The 15952-nt window shown below is 34.9% G+C and overlaps 1 protein-coding gene across 9 annotated transcripts in view; it reads left to right on the forward strand.

Annotated features, from left to right (window-relative positions):
- LOC114524147 (receptor-type tyrosine-protein phosphatase F-like) overlaps positions 1-15952 on the forward strand; it is a 42683-nt gene continuing 26731 nt past the window's right edge. For 2 of the 9 annotated variants that reach the window (XM_028545269.1, XM_028545270.1), the window contains exons 1-19: positions 1-289; positions 2518-2547; positions 2968-2997; positions 3084-3116; positions 3232-3264; positions 3379-3405; positions 4374-4406; positions 4804-4839; positions 5074-5109; positions 5813-5842; positions 6181-6210; positions 6677-6712; positions 6822-6854; positions 6964-6993; positions 7307-7336; positions 8011-8046; positions 8147-8182; positions 8412-8441; positions 8558-8587. In XM_028545269.1, coding sequence (XP_028401070.1) covers positions 190-289; positions 2518-2547; positions 2968-2997; positions 3084-3116; positions 3232-3264; positions 3379-3405; positions 4374-4406; positions 4804-4839; positions 5074-5109; positions 5813-5842; positions 6181-6210; positions 6677-6712; positions 6822-6854; positions 6964-6993; positions 7307-7336; positions 8011-8046; positions 8147-8182; positions 8412-8441; positions 8558-8587 — 679 coding nt within the window. In that variant the 5' untranslated portion in view covers positions 1-189. Of the gene's footprint in view, positions 290-2517; positions 2548-2967; positions 2998-3083; positions 3117-3231; positions 3265-3378; positions 3406-4373; positions 4407-4803; positions 4840-5073; positions 5110-5812; positions 5843-6180; positions 6211-6676; positions 6713-6821; positions 6855-6963; positions 6994-7306; positions 7337-8010; positions 8047-8146; positions 8183-8411; positions 8442-8557; positions 8588-13807; positions 14116-15952 lie in introns of those variants that run through there. The other 7 variants (XM_028545274.1, XM_028545275.1, XM_028545276.1 and 4 more) reach the window with 6 other exon arrangements.

Genomic DNA, 15952 nt, shown 5'->3' on the forward strand with positions numbered 1-15952 from the left:
TCAACAATTTATGGACTTGTAAATTGAATTTTAACATACCCCCCACCGTGAGGTGCTAAAGGAACGCTATCATGACATCATTAAAACCAACAGTCGTCTGTGCGTGACTAGAATACGCTTAGTCGTTTAAAATCATAGCGAAAGTTTTCGTTGAGATACTGGGAATTTTGATCCATCTTCGCGTCCGTGATGCGGAAAGGAAGCCTGTTATGGCAATTCGCTGGGTGGACTCTCGTAATTTTGGCCCTTCACGAGGTCAGATCGCAGACGAGTAATACCATAATGACAGGTATATTTTCAGGAATACCTTTGCAACTAACTGAGCCTATCGTGAGGGAAGCTGTATGAAGCATGCTTTACAGAATTTTAGGTTAACGTGATGAGATGGCATAACTCTGCCATGGTATACACTTTAGTTTCACTGCATATATCTAGCTATGTAACGTAACTTTTCCTGTTTGGATTGACTCGTGACGGGAAGATTGATTTCGAAATACAAACAAACGAGGAAGGCCGATGACTCCTGTATAAACAGCGTGCAGTGCATATAACGAAGATTATAATACCTATATATTCTAACAGCATGGCCATGCAGTATAGATCGCGAAATATGTCTAAACTCTACGCCAACATGCTGTGCGAGTCCGTTTGTCTTTAAGTTGCTGAAACTTGCATGCACTTCCGCGTTGTAGGCTTGGATAATTTTATAATTATGCAACAGGTTTATTCATCTTTATTTTACTGTAGTATCTCCGCACTATGTCTCGACTCCACAGGCTCTGACTTATATATACTGTTATGTAATAGTATAATTTCTCTGGTGATAATCAGTGCTTGAAACCCATTAATATACCCGACATCTGTCACTGGTAAAATCATTTTAGCTTTGACTTGTGAAATTCCGATAACAAAGATAATTTTAATTACAGCCAGACTCTAACATTCAATTCATTTTCGATTAATTTTTTTATATTCCTCACACTATATATGCTTGTTTTTTACTGTAGTTCTAAATATAGACTTCAAACCTTGTGGATTTCTATTGCATTCACCAATCGCGATATATGCATGGTACTTGTTGCAGAAAAATAAAGTAGTATAATTCTTTGACCGGTTTTCCGTCTTACTGTAAAGACTTTAGTATTTTATATGAACCTAACCGTGAATGGCAGCCTTCATTTGGCTTCAATTCAGATAGCGGTCAAAGTATCGTTCCAGTCTTTTTTAATTTCACTGCCGCAATCAGTCGAGCGTACCTCACAAACAGCAATATGAAATTGGACAGAAATATGCGTTTAGGTTACTTTAGCCTGTTTAAACTAACATAATTTGCCATTGCCCCCTATATAGACATCCTTATGTCTTGTTGAAAACGTTCTCATTCAAATATTATGAAATATTTCAACCAGTATTTAACAATGTTCATATGAAGATATAGTTCTTAGACAGTCTTATTCAAATGAAAGATACATCATGTGCAGCCTCGTACCCAGGCTCTTCAAACTATATATTAAAATGTAATAAGTGATCATATTACAGTATCATATAGAGTTCAGTTGAAAATGCGAATAACAGGGAGAGGAGATACAAACTGGGCGCGAAAGGGATATTGGGCTACTATAATATGATTACTAATTACATTTTAATATATAGTTTGAAGCGCCTGGGTACGAGGCTGCATCATGTAATTGATTCAGATAAAAAGAAATTTTCCGAGTGTTGAATTTAACAATTATTTAAGAGACTCCACAACATACCTGTTTTGTACCTTGAAAGTGGAAATCAAAAGTTATTTCTACAAATATTATCAGTATTTCGTATCGATCTGCCAATTTGAGTCATTTCACAATACAAACTTATACTCATTACAATGGCGAGGCCGCTATATATGATTTACAATATAGGGGACCTTAAGATTTGAAACCACGAATTCGAAAGTTTGCCTGTTTGAGATTGAAGCAATAAAGAGTGTCTGTTTCAAACTATGGAGAATATGCACACTTAGTCCACAACACACTTGAGTAATTTCTATTACCTGTTGAAACTCCACCATCCGATGGTCAGTATCCGTTTTGGCATGTTTACAAAACATCGCCACTTCGACAGCTATCGTTGACGAGCTATAAGGGGCAAATCACTATGTGCATCAAGTTGCACTTCTTCGACAATGAAAAGAGAATGGTTGATAATTATATAGGTTATTACGGACCTGAGATTTAGTGAAGAGTGCCCTAGTTAAGGTCTGGTTCGGCTACGACACCATGCAGTGATTTACTAACCTATAGATAATAAAAGGTGATGATAATCAAAAATGATTTACATGACGATGTGATGCCATTCTTGCCTTCCAAAACGCAAATACGATATTGCAAAACAGTAACACAATTCAACATTATGATTTTTGTTTGCCTTTTATCAACAACAAATGGCACTAAAACTGCCGAAGGTAATAAAAATTAAAAATTTCACTCTTTATATGTTTTATAAATAGATTCCTGTGTTCATTTTCTATTTTAGCGCCAATGAATGTCATGACAACTAGCACAGGTAACAATAAAAAGATTAAAATTTGGCCCGATTGCCCACTACAGGGTGTATACTAAAACAATTAGACAACTTGGACTCGTTGTTTAATTGTTAAATATACTTTAAGAGCTAATTTACTTTAAATTTGATGTCAACATGCATGCAAAATTATAGGAATAAAGAAGATTGGAACGTAAAGCTATTAATAGGCTCTCTAAAATGTTAATAAACCTCAATGCGCTGAGATAATAGACTGTTTCGGCTATTCCTAAATCTGCTACTTACTCCTTGTGACGATCTATAAACCGTCGTACTTGTCGACAGTCTTCTGGTAGTATACAGGTCTGGCCCGGTCTAGATGGTGTGCATGACTATGTGATGTCATTCTTGCCTACCAATTAATGACGATTCATGCATCATTGTGATTTTTTTTACTTTTAGCAACAACGAATAGCACTAAAATTATTGAAGGTAATAATATATTATTACTATTATTATAAAACGCTTTAGTCCTGATATTCCTGATGAAAGCGTTACCATGCTTGTTTTTATTTTAGAACCAATGATAACTGTCATGACATCAACCACAGGTAACAAAAAATCCCCGACGACAGTTGAACCCTTTTTACTCTTAGCAACAACGAATTACACTAAAGCTACCGAAAGGATACTTGGTGGAGTGATCACTACACTTTTTTATTTTAGCACCAATAATGACTATCATGACATCAACCACAGGTAACAAAAAAACTCTGACGAAAGTTGAGCCCATTTTACTTTTAACTACAATGAATTTCACTAAAGCTACCGAAAGGGTACTTGGTGGAGTGATCACTACACTTTTTTTTTAAGCACCAATGGCTGGCACGATAACCACCACCATAGGCGTACGAGACAGGGGGGCAGGGGGGGCAGTTGCCCCCCCAAAAATTTCGAGAATCAAGAAATTCGGGCAAAGTTCAGCCGAAACTTCGGGCAAACTGAAAGCTAAATTACATAGCTAAAATTTTTAAAACCAAATTTTGTAATATATATAACATATTTGTATTCTATTTCGCTATTTTTGTTATACTTTCTTAAAAGTCCATCCGCCGCTTTGCCAAATCTATTGTTACAAATCTGGTAAAAGTTATAATTCGGGCACATTGTGTAATTCAAAAATTCGGGCGATTTTTTTTTGCCCCCCCAAACGAAGTTGCGCCCGTACGCCTATGACCACCACAGGTAACAAGTCACAAATAATCATGGTTACGTAAACGCTCGCGGACATCACCAGATAGCAGCAATGATATTTTACTGACCTAAATTAAAGTCAATCAATTGACAATAGATTAAAAAAGGTTACATCTTCTGATAATTTCGTCACTATTTCGACGTTTTTAATTTAGAAAGTCTTTAAATAAAGATACTCATTCAACTGATTAAAGAAATTCATTCAACTGTATGATAAAATTTACTATTATAATTCTTCCTTGACTTTTAGCATTAGTACCTAGCATGACTGACCAGCTTTTTATTTTGTTTTGCTTATTATAAGTCTTGCTTGACTTTTAGCATTAGTACCTAGCATTTCAAGTTCAAAATTCAAAGGTGAAAGTTACACAAAAATTAAAATGAATATTAACAAAATTGTCCTATGTGCTAAGGAGATTGTTAATATTAATAATTAAGAATAAAACTTTGTTTGGAGTAACATTCCAACAACCAAAGGAAATGTATATATTTATTTATTTGAATATATATACGAATATCTACGAAGAATAATTACTAGATTTTCCTATTCATACGTTATATAAAGGCCACCGCGTATGAAAAACTAATATTCATCATTATTTCTTTTTACCTTTCAGCACTAACGTCAAGCTCCACAGCCATTAAAGGTAGTATGTACACATCAGACTGAATAAGAAGTTGAAATGTAGATTCTCTATAGTTCGCCGATTTGCTAACTGACCCGCTTTCTATTTTGTTTTGCTTGTTATTATTCGTCCTTGGCTATTAGGGGAAATGGGCGTCCCTGTACATAATATAAACAGTTTAATTTAAAGAAAATAAATAAACAGTAATATAAACAGTTTAATTTAAAGAAAACTGTAGTACTGTAGATATTTTACAAGGAAATTAATAATATCAATCGTTATAAATAAACGCATAGCATCAATTAACACCGCTCCAACTACCAAAGGTAATATAAGGTAATGACTACCAGGTTTTTCTGTTAATACGTAGTATTACGGTCACCTTATAAACATATATGTATCTTCTCTCTGCTTCCAGGACCACTGTCTAGCTTCACAGCTACCGGTACCAAAAGTAAGGTTACAAAAAATTGATTTGTTGTGAATATTCCCCATATTACCATAATTATTATACATACTTTCTGAGAATATAAGCTGTTTGCTCCTATTCAACAAAATAGTCTTAAAAGCAAGATATTTACAAGTCTTTTTTTCACTTGGCCAAAGGCAGAGTGCAAATAGTAATCGATAAAGAGTTACCAGATAGTATTCATACAATTTGCTTTTATATATTTTTTTACTTTTATAGCATCAAAACCTAACGTTCCAACTTCCAAAGTCAACGGTAATACCAAGAAATTAATATTAAGGAAACTGTAGTACTGTAAACAGTATGCAGACATTTGATAAGATAATTAAAAACATTATTCATTATATGAATTCAACTTTTTATTATATTCATTTTGAAATCAATGATATTTCGTTAAAAATAGTGTGATTAATTCTTAAATCGCACTATTTTGGAGCATTAATCACATCATTTATAAGCCAATAAGATTGAAGCTCATCACCACAATAACCAATCAGGGGCTGGTTGTATATATCAAGCCCGTTTAGCTTAAACGGTGGATAAGTCAAAATTAAATAACACTCTTACATCCCTCTTGAATGAGTCAACTTGAATATTATACACTGAATGTGTAGTTGTAGTTGTAAGCAGTATATTTGTATTAAGGTTAAAAACATTTAGTTCGCTTGTTGAATAAAACGATGGACTCGCTTTCTATTTTGAACTTATCCACCGTTTAAGCTAAACGGGCTTGATACAACCGGCCCTAGATTTAGTATCTAACCATCCAATCAAATTACAGAAGATGGGAAAAAATTTGAATTTTTAAATGCCCTGAAAAATTTCTTGACAAAAATAGATGAAAATTGCCCCATATTTAAATCGTTTACGGTTTTGAAAACTCTCGAAAACGTTACCGTCTAAACTGATAGTCTTAAAGTAACCGTATAAAAATCCTTATGATTTTTTTTTCTTTTAGCACCAACGCCTGGCTTTACATCTACAAAAGGTAAGATACAAAATAGATTAATTAAAACTTTATAGATTTCCCTATAAGAGATAAATTCCATAATATGGTTTGATCCTACTCGACAAGTATAGTCGCTAAAAGACAGACAATTACAAGCCTATCCTAGCTCACTAGGCAAAAGGCGGAGTGAATATTTGCCTGTGATCATCAGGCGTGAGGCGACTAATTATTTTCGAGTATAAATTTACAGATTAAAAATAATTATCAGCACACATCACAAGTGTCTTCTATTTTTATACTCAAACACAAATTTCTAGAAAGCGTGAATACAGAAAGTCACTTTATAAACATATTTACCATTTTTTTTTTACTTCTAGGACCACTGCCTAGTTTCACTGCTACCGAAAGTAAGGTTACAAAAAATTGATTAATGTGAAATCTCCATATATACATCGATTCCGAGAATAAGCTGTTTAATCCTATTCAACAAAATAGTCTTAAAGGCGAGATATCGATAGTTACAAGTCTTTTTTCACTTGCATGGCTTAAGGCAAAGTTCAAATAATAATCAGCCCACATCAGTCACTTCATTTCTATTACGCCAAATAAAATCCCACGGTTTTGTGTTTTATCACTTTCACGGCAAATACATGAAAAACATCCAAAGAATTTAATACATATTGTTGAGTTGATTTCTTATAATTGCATGGTCTTCGACTTTTATATATATTATAGCATATTTACCATGAGTAGGCTGTATAATTAAAGCTGCTCTAACGTTTCAACTTCCAACGTCAAAGGTAATTCGATAAAGAGTTCATAATGCAGATAGTATTCAAACAATTTGCTTTTATATATTTTCTACCTTTATAGCATCAATACCTAACAATTCAACTCCTAAGGTCAACGGTAATACAAAAGAAATTATAAAATTAAGAAAACTGTAATACTGTAAACTGCATGCAGTCATTTGATAAGAAAATTAATAATATTAATGATTATGAATTAAACTTTTTAGCTTCAATTACCACCGCAAATTCAACTACAAAAGGTAATATACGACGAGTAATTAGGTAATACAAGGTGTTATTACATGCATGTTGATAGGAGATTTAAAATAACCGTAAAAATCCTATTTATGATTATTTTTTTACTTTTAGCACCAATGCCAAGCTTTACATCTACCAAAGGTAAGATACAAAATAGATGAATTAGGACTTTTATATAGAGATAAATTCCATAAGTTATTTTGATCCTATTCGACAAGTATATATCGTCGCTAAAGGCGAGATAATCACAAGCCTATATCCTATATCATGTAAAGGCGTAGTGAATATTTTATGGGTGTGAGGCGACTAATTATTTCCGATTATTATTTTTAACATGTAAATTTATACTTAGCACACATAAGTGTCTTCTATTTTATTATTCAAGCACGAATTTCTAGAAAGCGGGAATCTATAAAGGTCACTTTATTAACATATTTACCTTTTTTACTTCCAGGACCACTGCCTAGCTTCACAGCTACCAAAAGTAAGGTTACAAAAAAAATTATTACTGTGAATTCCCCATATATATACATAGATTCTAAGAATAAGCTGTTGGTCCTATTCAACGAAAAAAGGCGAGATATTTACAAGTCTTTTTTCACTTGGCCAAAGGCAGAGTGCAAATGATAATCGATATCAGCACACATCAGTTACTTTATTTCTTCTATACGCTAAATAAAATGCAACGGTTTTATGTTTTACCACTTTCACGGCAAATACAAAAATATCCAGAAAATTTAATACACGCGCATATTTAATAATTATATTGTTGAGATTATTTCTTATACTTCACTTTTGTAGTCGTCTTCGACTTTTAGCTATATAGCATGTTTATCATGAATAATTAAATTAGCCTTTCTCACGATGACGAATATGCCACCATTTTTGGGGTACTTTTTTCAAAAACCGGGTGAGCGTAAGACTTGGTAACGGCGACTGTCTTTAATTTTAGGCTGAATTTGTTCTTCAAATGGTCTGTTTATTCTAAAAATATTGCTTTTGATGTTTAAACATAATTTTTAAACCCATTTCAGAAAATTGAAAGTACCCCAAAACGTCATCGTGAGAAAGGCTAATTTGCTGTAGATACTCGCTAAAGAGATCACCAGCTATAGTATTCATACAATTTGCTTTTATAACCCTTTTTTACTTTTATAGCATCAATACTTAACGTTTCAACTTCCAAAGTCAACGGTAATACAAAGAAATTAATAAAAAGTTGATACCCAATAAAAAGATCACCAGATAGCTAGTAATCATACAGTTTGTCTTTATATATTTTTTACTTTTATAGCATCAATACCTGACGTTCCAACTTTCAAAGCAAACGGTAATACAAGCCCCGTTTACACGATACTCACACTAATAAACTTAGCCTGCATGAACACTAATAAAATTGGGCACGGGTACCAATTTTAGCCGTGCGGTGCCAATAAATTGAGTGTAGTGTAAACGGGGCTACAAAGAAATTAATCATTAAGAATAATGTAGATATTATAAACTGTAGATATTTGATAAGAAAATTAACAACATTAATCATTATGAATTAAACTTTTTAGCATCAATTACCAACGCTTCAACTACCAAAGGTAACTACGTTGAGTAATTAGGTAATAATACAAGGTGTTATTGCATGCATGTTTATTGGAGATATGAATGTAGGAGATATAAATCGCAAAATTTATGATTATTTTTTTACTTTTAGCACCAACGCCTAGCTCTACATCTACCAAAGGTAAGATACAAAATAAATCAATTACAACTTTATAATGATCCCCTATAGAGATAAATTCCATAAGCTGGTTTGATCCCGTTCGACAAGTAGTCACTAAAGGCGCGATAAATACCAGCCTATCCTCGCTGGGCCATGCAAAGGCGGAGTGAATATTTGCCTGTGCATCGTGCGTTAAGGCGACTAATTATTTCAGTATAAATTTACTGTTTAAAGTAACAGTTTGCCGGTTAAATATAATAATTAGGACACTTTAAAAGTGTGTTCTAATTTAATATTTAAACACAAAGTTTTAGAAAGCGTGAATTTTTTTCATCATAGACATAGAATTAAACTGCCATGGTTAATGATTTTATCTGCTTTGTATAATTTTTGTGTCTCGTTTATTTTGCGGACAAACAACTCCAATCGAAAACTCCGATCATTAGACTAATTTTTGATCAAAGTAACTAAAAGAAAATAAATCATTACAGCTAGAAAGATCTTACTTAAATTCGTGTAAAAACAAAATTTGGCTGCGAAAATTTATAAAATACGGAAAATATAGCCATGCGAAGTTCGCAAATTTTGTATACTTTTGTATTACGTGCGGAAATGTGTAACTAATGTGTATATTCTAGAGTTTTAAAGGGTCTTAAAATCGAGTGGAATTACACACACTTCAAATTCAAGGCAGGAACAGTTGAAGAAAAAATGAGTAAACTATAGATCCTCCGGCAGGAATCGAATCTACGCTTTTGCGATGCCGGTGCAATGCTCTTGCCACTTTAAGACCCTTAAAAACTCTAGAATTTACGTGCAACGAGTGAAGTGCCAAAATCACATGTATTACGTGCGGAGATGCAACTCCAGTCCCCTAGCTGAATTGAAGTGGCAAGTTTACAAATTCAAAATTTATCGTGCAAGCGCTCTTCAGTTATATCTCTTAAAAAATTAGTGGCGTAAAAGTTGGAATATTTAATTTGACAAACGTTTGTTTAGTTTCCTCCCATTGTTAGATAGTCATGCATTAGTTTCCTCCCGTTATTAGATAGTCATGCAAAATGTATACAGATTGTATTGCGACACGTATATAATACTCTGAGTTCTAAATAGCCATTTCCGAGAATCTTTTAAGAGCAATATCGCTCCTATAACAGATGGATTATGTATGCTGTCCTCATATCATGTTTCACTTACACTAGTCACTACATTTATGGCGGGCCGGAGATGTGATGATAAAAATGTCAGGGATATAATTCCTTAATATAATAATATGCCAGTGGCAGTGCGGAGAAAGTCACGTCCAGGGTCACGTCCGCCTTCGTGCATACGGTATTATTATTTGTCCTTATAAGATCATATTCACAGTATGAATGACAGAATATTCTAGTTTCGTCCCCGCAGACAAGGAGGACATGTGGGATTGTGTCTTGAGTTACTGAGATAGACCTGGCAAGTATATATATACGAGTAACCAGACATGCGCGATTTCGGTAAGATGTGAAAAAAAGTTCCTAAAACCAAACGAGCACATATATAACTACTAGCCCCCGTTAATCATGTTATCAAAGTAGCCAAAGTACGCTGTACGCTACTGACTGACTTTCAAGAGAGTTTTCAGTAGCAATAATTTTTCTAAAAAGCAATATTTAGCTTTGACCCGTAACGATTCGGAAGAAATTAACAAACAAAAAAAGCCAAACAAAAAATCGCGTCGCAGGGACCCACATAGAAAGCATACGATGTGGCAACGCGGCGCGATTTTTCAAAGTTCTTAATTTTCCAATAGCAAAGAAAGTTTAATCTTTTAGGCTTTCATTATATTCTTGTTATTTAACGATAACACATTTTGACTGCTCTGGCGTCCATAGACTCCAAATTTTGCTTCCAGAATACTTAGCTATATATGCTTTTGAAAACTGAAAATTCGCGTCGCGTTGCCGCATCGCGTCATAAATGAGAAGCAGCTTATGTTTATTTCGAGATCCCTCCTACTTCTGCTTCTCGTCACGTCCTGGCCATTCAAACATGTCAACAATTCATCACTACAAACAATAGTTGCAAACATTCGATGTTTCGACATAACGCATATCCTGCACACACCGCATTATTGTTCTGTTGCCCGCAAGACGTGTTAATTAGGTTTCCAGCCAGTGTAAACACGCTGAATCGGACACCTTCTAACAAGTCGACTAGTTACGAAGATACAATACATTTTTTGGCTGCAGACTGCATGGTCCTATTGTTTGTTTCCCATACCATGCCCAAGAGCATGGCGTGATTGGTGTCATCTTGACCAGATAAAGAAAGTTTGATGTAAAAAATCATAGACCAACTCGTTTTGTTTATTCGGCCGGCTTATCTCATTGTCCATTTCAACCTCGTACCCAGGGTCTTTATTCGTTGTGTCCATTTCTCTAAACATCGAGTCGGTGAAGTTATTGACCGTTGTTGGAAGCTGGTATAAACTAAACGATATGTCACCGACTCTTATCAGGATTTCTTTCGTCTTGTATTTTTGCGTCTCTGCCCGCATAAATTCTTGTGGCATATAACTCCCGTAATCTTAATCGAAGAATGATGTAATTTTAAAGACGTTATTGTCCTGGGCTAATGTTGGAATATTCAATTGCATGTGTTTTGACAAACGTTTGTTTAGTTTCCTCCCGTCGTTTGATATTCATGCATTAGGGCGTGTCCCTTAATTGCCCTGATAAAATACGAAAATGACCAGGATATTTTCGCCCCCACCAATGCGATGATACAATATACTTTGAAAGAAAATCTACTAAAAATCGAGTATTTATATAAAATTGTATACAGATTGTATTACGACATGTATATAATACCCTGATTTCTGAAATAGTCATTTCCGAGGGTCTTTAAGAGCAATATCGCTCCTATAACAGACGGATTATGTATAATGCTGTCCTCATATCACTTTTCACTTACACTACATTTATGGCGGGCTGGAGAATGATATTTGTGCTATTTAGCACTGATGACAGCCTGATAAAAATGTCAGGGATAAAATTCCTTAATATATGCCAGTGCGGAGAAAGTCACGTCCAGGGTCACGTCCGCCTTCGTGCATACGCTATTATTATTTGTCCTTATATTCACAGTATGAATGACAGAATATTCTATAGTTTCGTCCCCGCAGACAAGGAGTATGTGTGGGATTGCGTCTTGAGTTACTGAGTTAAACCCGGCATGTACTGTATATATACGAGTAACCAGACATGGGCGATTTCGGTAAAATATAAAAAAGTCTCAATATAAAACCAAACGAGCACATAACTATACTAGCCCCCGTTAATCATGTCATCAAATCAGCTACAGTACGCTGTACGCTACTGACTGTTTCAAGACAGTTTTCGGTAGCTATTATTTTGCTAAAAAGCAATATTTATCTTTGACCCGCAACGATTCGGAAAAATTAAAAAACAAAAAACTCGAACAAAAAATCACTGGTGGGTTCCTTAGGGTGGATTTCCACTTACACGTTTTTCATACGAACGTACATGCACGTTAAAGTGTAAATCCTTATACATGCTACCTTTGAAAAAACTAAGTGAATAAATCGAAGGAACTTAGTTTTCTGCATATTTTAGTATGCATTAGTCGACCTAGATTTTAAATAATAAAAATTTAAAATTTTCCGTACGTGAACGCGCGTATAAACAACGCATAAGTGGAAAGCAGCCTTAATTAAGGACCTCAGGGTATTTTTCAAAGTTTTTAATTTTCCAATAGCAAAGAAAGTTTAACTTTTAGGCTCTCACTATATTCTTGTTATTTAACGATAACACATTTTGACCGCTCTGGCGTCCATAGATACCAATTCTTGCTTCCAGAAAATTTAGCTATATGCTTCTGCCATTCGCGTCGCGTTGCCGCATCGCCCATAAATGAGAAGCAGCTTATCTTACTTTCAAGAGTCCCTCCTTCTGCTTCTCGTCACACCCTGGCCATTCAGACATGTCAACAATTCATCATCACGCGCAAAAGTTGCAGACATTCGATGTTTCGACATAACGCATATCCTGCGCACACCGCATTATTGTCCTCCCACTAGCCCGCCATTTTTTAGGCCATCAAGACGGTTTCCAGCCAGCGTAAACACGCTGAATTGGGCCCTTCTAACAAGTCGACTAATTACGAAGATACAATAGATTTTTTGGCTGCAGAGTGCATGGTCCTATTGTTTGTTTCCCATTCGATGCCCAAGAGTATGGCGTGATTGGCGTCATTTTGACCAGATAAAGAAAGTTTGATGTCAAAAATCACAGACCAACTCGTATTGTTTATTCGGCCGGCTAATCTCATTGTCAAATGTCAATTTCAACCTCGTACCCAGGGTCTTTACTCGTTGTGTCCATTTCTCTGAAACATCGAGGCGGTGAAAATGTGAAATCATTGATCGTTGTTGGAACTAAACGATATGTCACCGACTCGGAACTCGGATTTGTTTCGTCTTGTATTTTTGCGTCTCTGCCCGCATAAATTCTTGTGGCATTTAACTTCCGTCATCTTTATATAAGCATGATGTAATTTTTTAAGACGTTACTGTCCTGGGCTAATATAGTGGCAATATGCGCAATCGTAGCGGGGGGAATTCACTAATTTCTGCATTGTACCTATGAAGCTGGTTGTATAAAATTCATACTGTAGCCTGTAGGAAGGTATAGTATATTTTCATTGATGATAAATATTCGTATAACATCTATATTAACTGCCTAAAAAAGAACAATTATGTTATAGCAGAAAAACGATCAGAATTTTATTATCACCTCCCAGGTCAGTAAGAAAAAAGTAGTGTTAAAAAAAGTATTGTGTCACAGGTCAGCTACGAATTTCTATGAATTTAGAAACGACAAACGAATTTCTTGCTAACTAGATTATGCTTTGCGTACAAAGGAAGATCAACGTCGAGTACAGATATTCACAGATCATTTGTTTGGACTCATGGCGCGGTCTATTTGTTACTTATAGGTTTTTCTGTTTTCTTCTTATATAAGCCTTTATTGACCGGAAAATTGTGAACGACCCCATTTTAAAAACTAAATTTCAATATGCGTGAAATCGGAAAGATTTACACGCAATTGATGTTAGTTCATATAAAATTCGGGCGTGTATATTAAAATGCGTGCTGAATATAAATTAAGGAGCTCATTGCGGAAGTAGTTTGTCTTTAACGCGTCAATATATTTGCACGTTGTGTATTCTTTGTGTATTCAAGCGACTTATAAATTCAGCATTCCTGTTTCATACCGCCTACCGGGGAAAAAGGAACGTCTATATTATTACTCTGTATTCAAGAGAGGTATACTTCGCCTACGCCTCACAAAATACTGTGGCGATTTTTAACGAGGCGAAAGCTTTCGAAAAACTCGTGAAAGTTTTGGGAATTTTAAAGGCAATCTAAGACAAGTGTATTAGTAATCAGCTGATAATAAAGGCGATGAAGGAAAGAAGCCTGTCACGGCTATATACGGCATGGCTTATCGGTGTATTGTTGGCTATAGCTATAACTGATGTCAGATCAGGTATGAACGAATAAAAGAGACAACATTTAGCCTTGTTGTTTCAGTGCGTTTTTCTCTGGCAATAAAGAGTGACATAAGGCGATGAGTTACACAGAGGATAATTATATTTCAGACAGCCATGTTTTTTGTTTACATCACATTTCGATCATTATGATTGAATTTTAATACGAAATTCCGGTGAGGTTAAGTCGCAAGTCGTGACGAGGCAAGTAATGGGTTGAATAATTTGAGAATATAAACAATCCCTTATTTCAAAGCATCGTCAATACCTTATACACTCTGGTTCTTTGATCACGAACGCCAAATTAATTCTAAAACTATAAATTTTGAGTCTAAATGTTTTCAAGTTGCAGAAACACTTCCGCCTTGTACCTAATTTCATACTGTACTGTTATTTGATCTCGGTGTAATTAAACAGGTTTTCATTTTTTGTACAATTAACCAGACCATCCAATGTAGGCCTACAGCGATATGCGTTGAAATTCTGATATAATTGTGAATAGGTGTGCATATGTTAGTCCTTTCTTTTTTATATAATGTGGCAGGAAATGAAAAATTTTGCTTTCACTATAGTGAAGCTCGTTCCCGCATTAGGCTATAGTTCCAAATTCCAAGTGCACGGAGAGCAGTGATTACAGCGTAATTGCCTAAGTTCAATAAGGCCATGCTGCCCATGCACCCTTGCATATGGACTATGTTCTGAACCAGTTGTATAAAACTCCTATTTGTCAGTAGTTGAATCATTAAGGCAACTTTAATATGGCTATACAAGTCTGTATGGCTATCCCTGCAATGATTTTTGTCAGTGGCAGATACTTTATGAATATTGGGGGGGGGGAATTATTTTGAGGTTTGCCATTTTTCCATCTCTCTTCTTCCCCTTGACTATTCATTGGCTAGTGACTTTATGCTACTGCCCATGAATAAGGACATTGGACAAACTTGGACAAACTTCTTGACCATTGGGTGAATAAAAAGTCTGAGTTGTGCCATTTCACTGACATTATATTCATTCTATTTATTCTACCTGCCTCCCTAGTGTCTGCTTTTTGTAAAATATAGAATACTTAACAATTAGTCAGGTGAGGTGATTACAAGGTAGTATTCACTGAGCCGAAGGCAAATCTATAGGTTTGTAATCACCAAGCCTAAGGCGACTAATTGTTTTAGTACAAATTTACAAATAATAATCAACATAATTTCAACAAAATTTATAATTACTTCAAATTTCTTATTTGAAAAACAACAACAAAAAGTTATATATATAGACACTGACCAGTGACTATCACTTCAGAAACAGTAAATCTTGACCAATCAGAATGCAGGAAAATCAATCAAAATTTACACTGAAATGATTATAGTTATACAATTAGCTCATTAAACAAGATCTTCTTGACCCCTATATATATTTAAGCAAGGCTAGTTAATGAGAGTTTAGCCTCACTTGTTAAAATTGTCAAGTTGGGCAAGGGAGTTAGCCAACCTCTATATTAATATTTTAAATTCCATATACCTAATTGTTTATAAATATATACTAGTTGAATGTATTGAAATTAAGCTAAAATGTCATATGTAACAATGAGAACTGAGGGAGACCCTTTTTTTATTTTGGCAAGACATGTACACCCTTACCACAACTGAAATATTCCCACAGACTTGTTTTGCTAATTAACACTCAACAGCCCTCTATTTGGTGTTGCACAGGCATTGTACATTCCTTCAAATACAAGAGAGGTTATTATTATATGGCAAGCATCACTTCCGGTGAATTAGTTCAGTGATGGGCTGCGAAGAATTTTCAGCGGTGGTCCATTACCAATCCATTACTTATAATTAC

Source organism: Dendronephthya gigantea, unplaced genomic scaffold, assembly GCF_004324835.1.
Source record: "Dendronephthya gigantea isolate DGI-Jeju-01 unplaced genomic scaffold, DenGig_1.0 000030F, whole genome shotgun sequence".
Lineage (NCBI taxonomy): Eukaryota > Metazoa > Cnidaria > Anthozoa > Malacalcyonacea > Nephtheidae > Dendronephthya > Dendronephthya gigantea.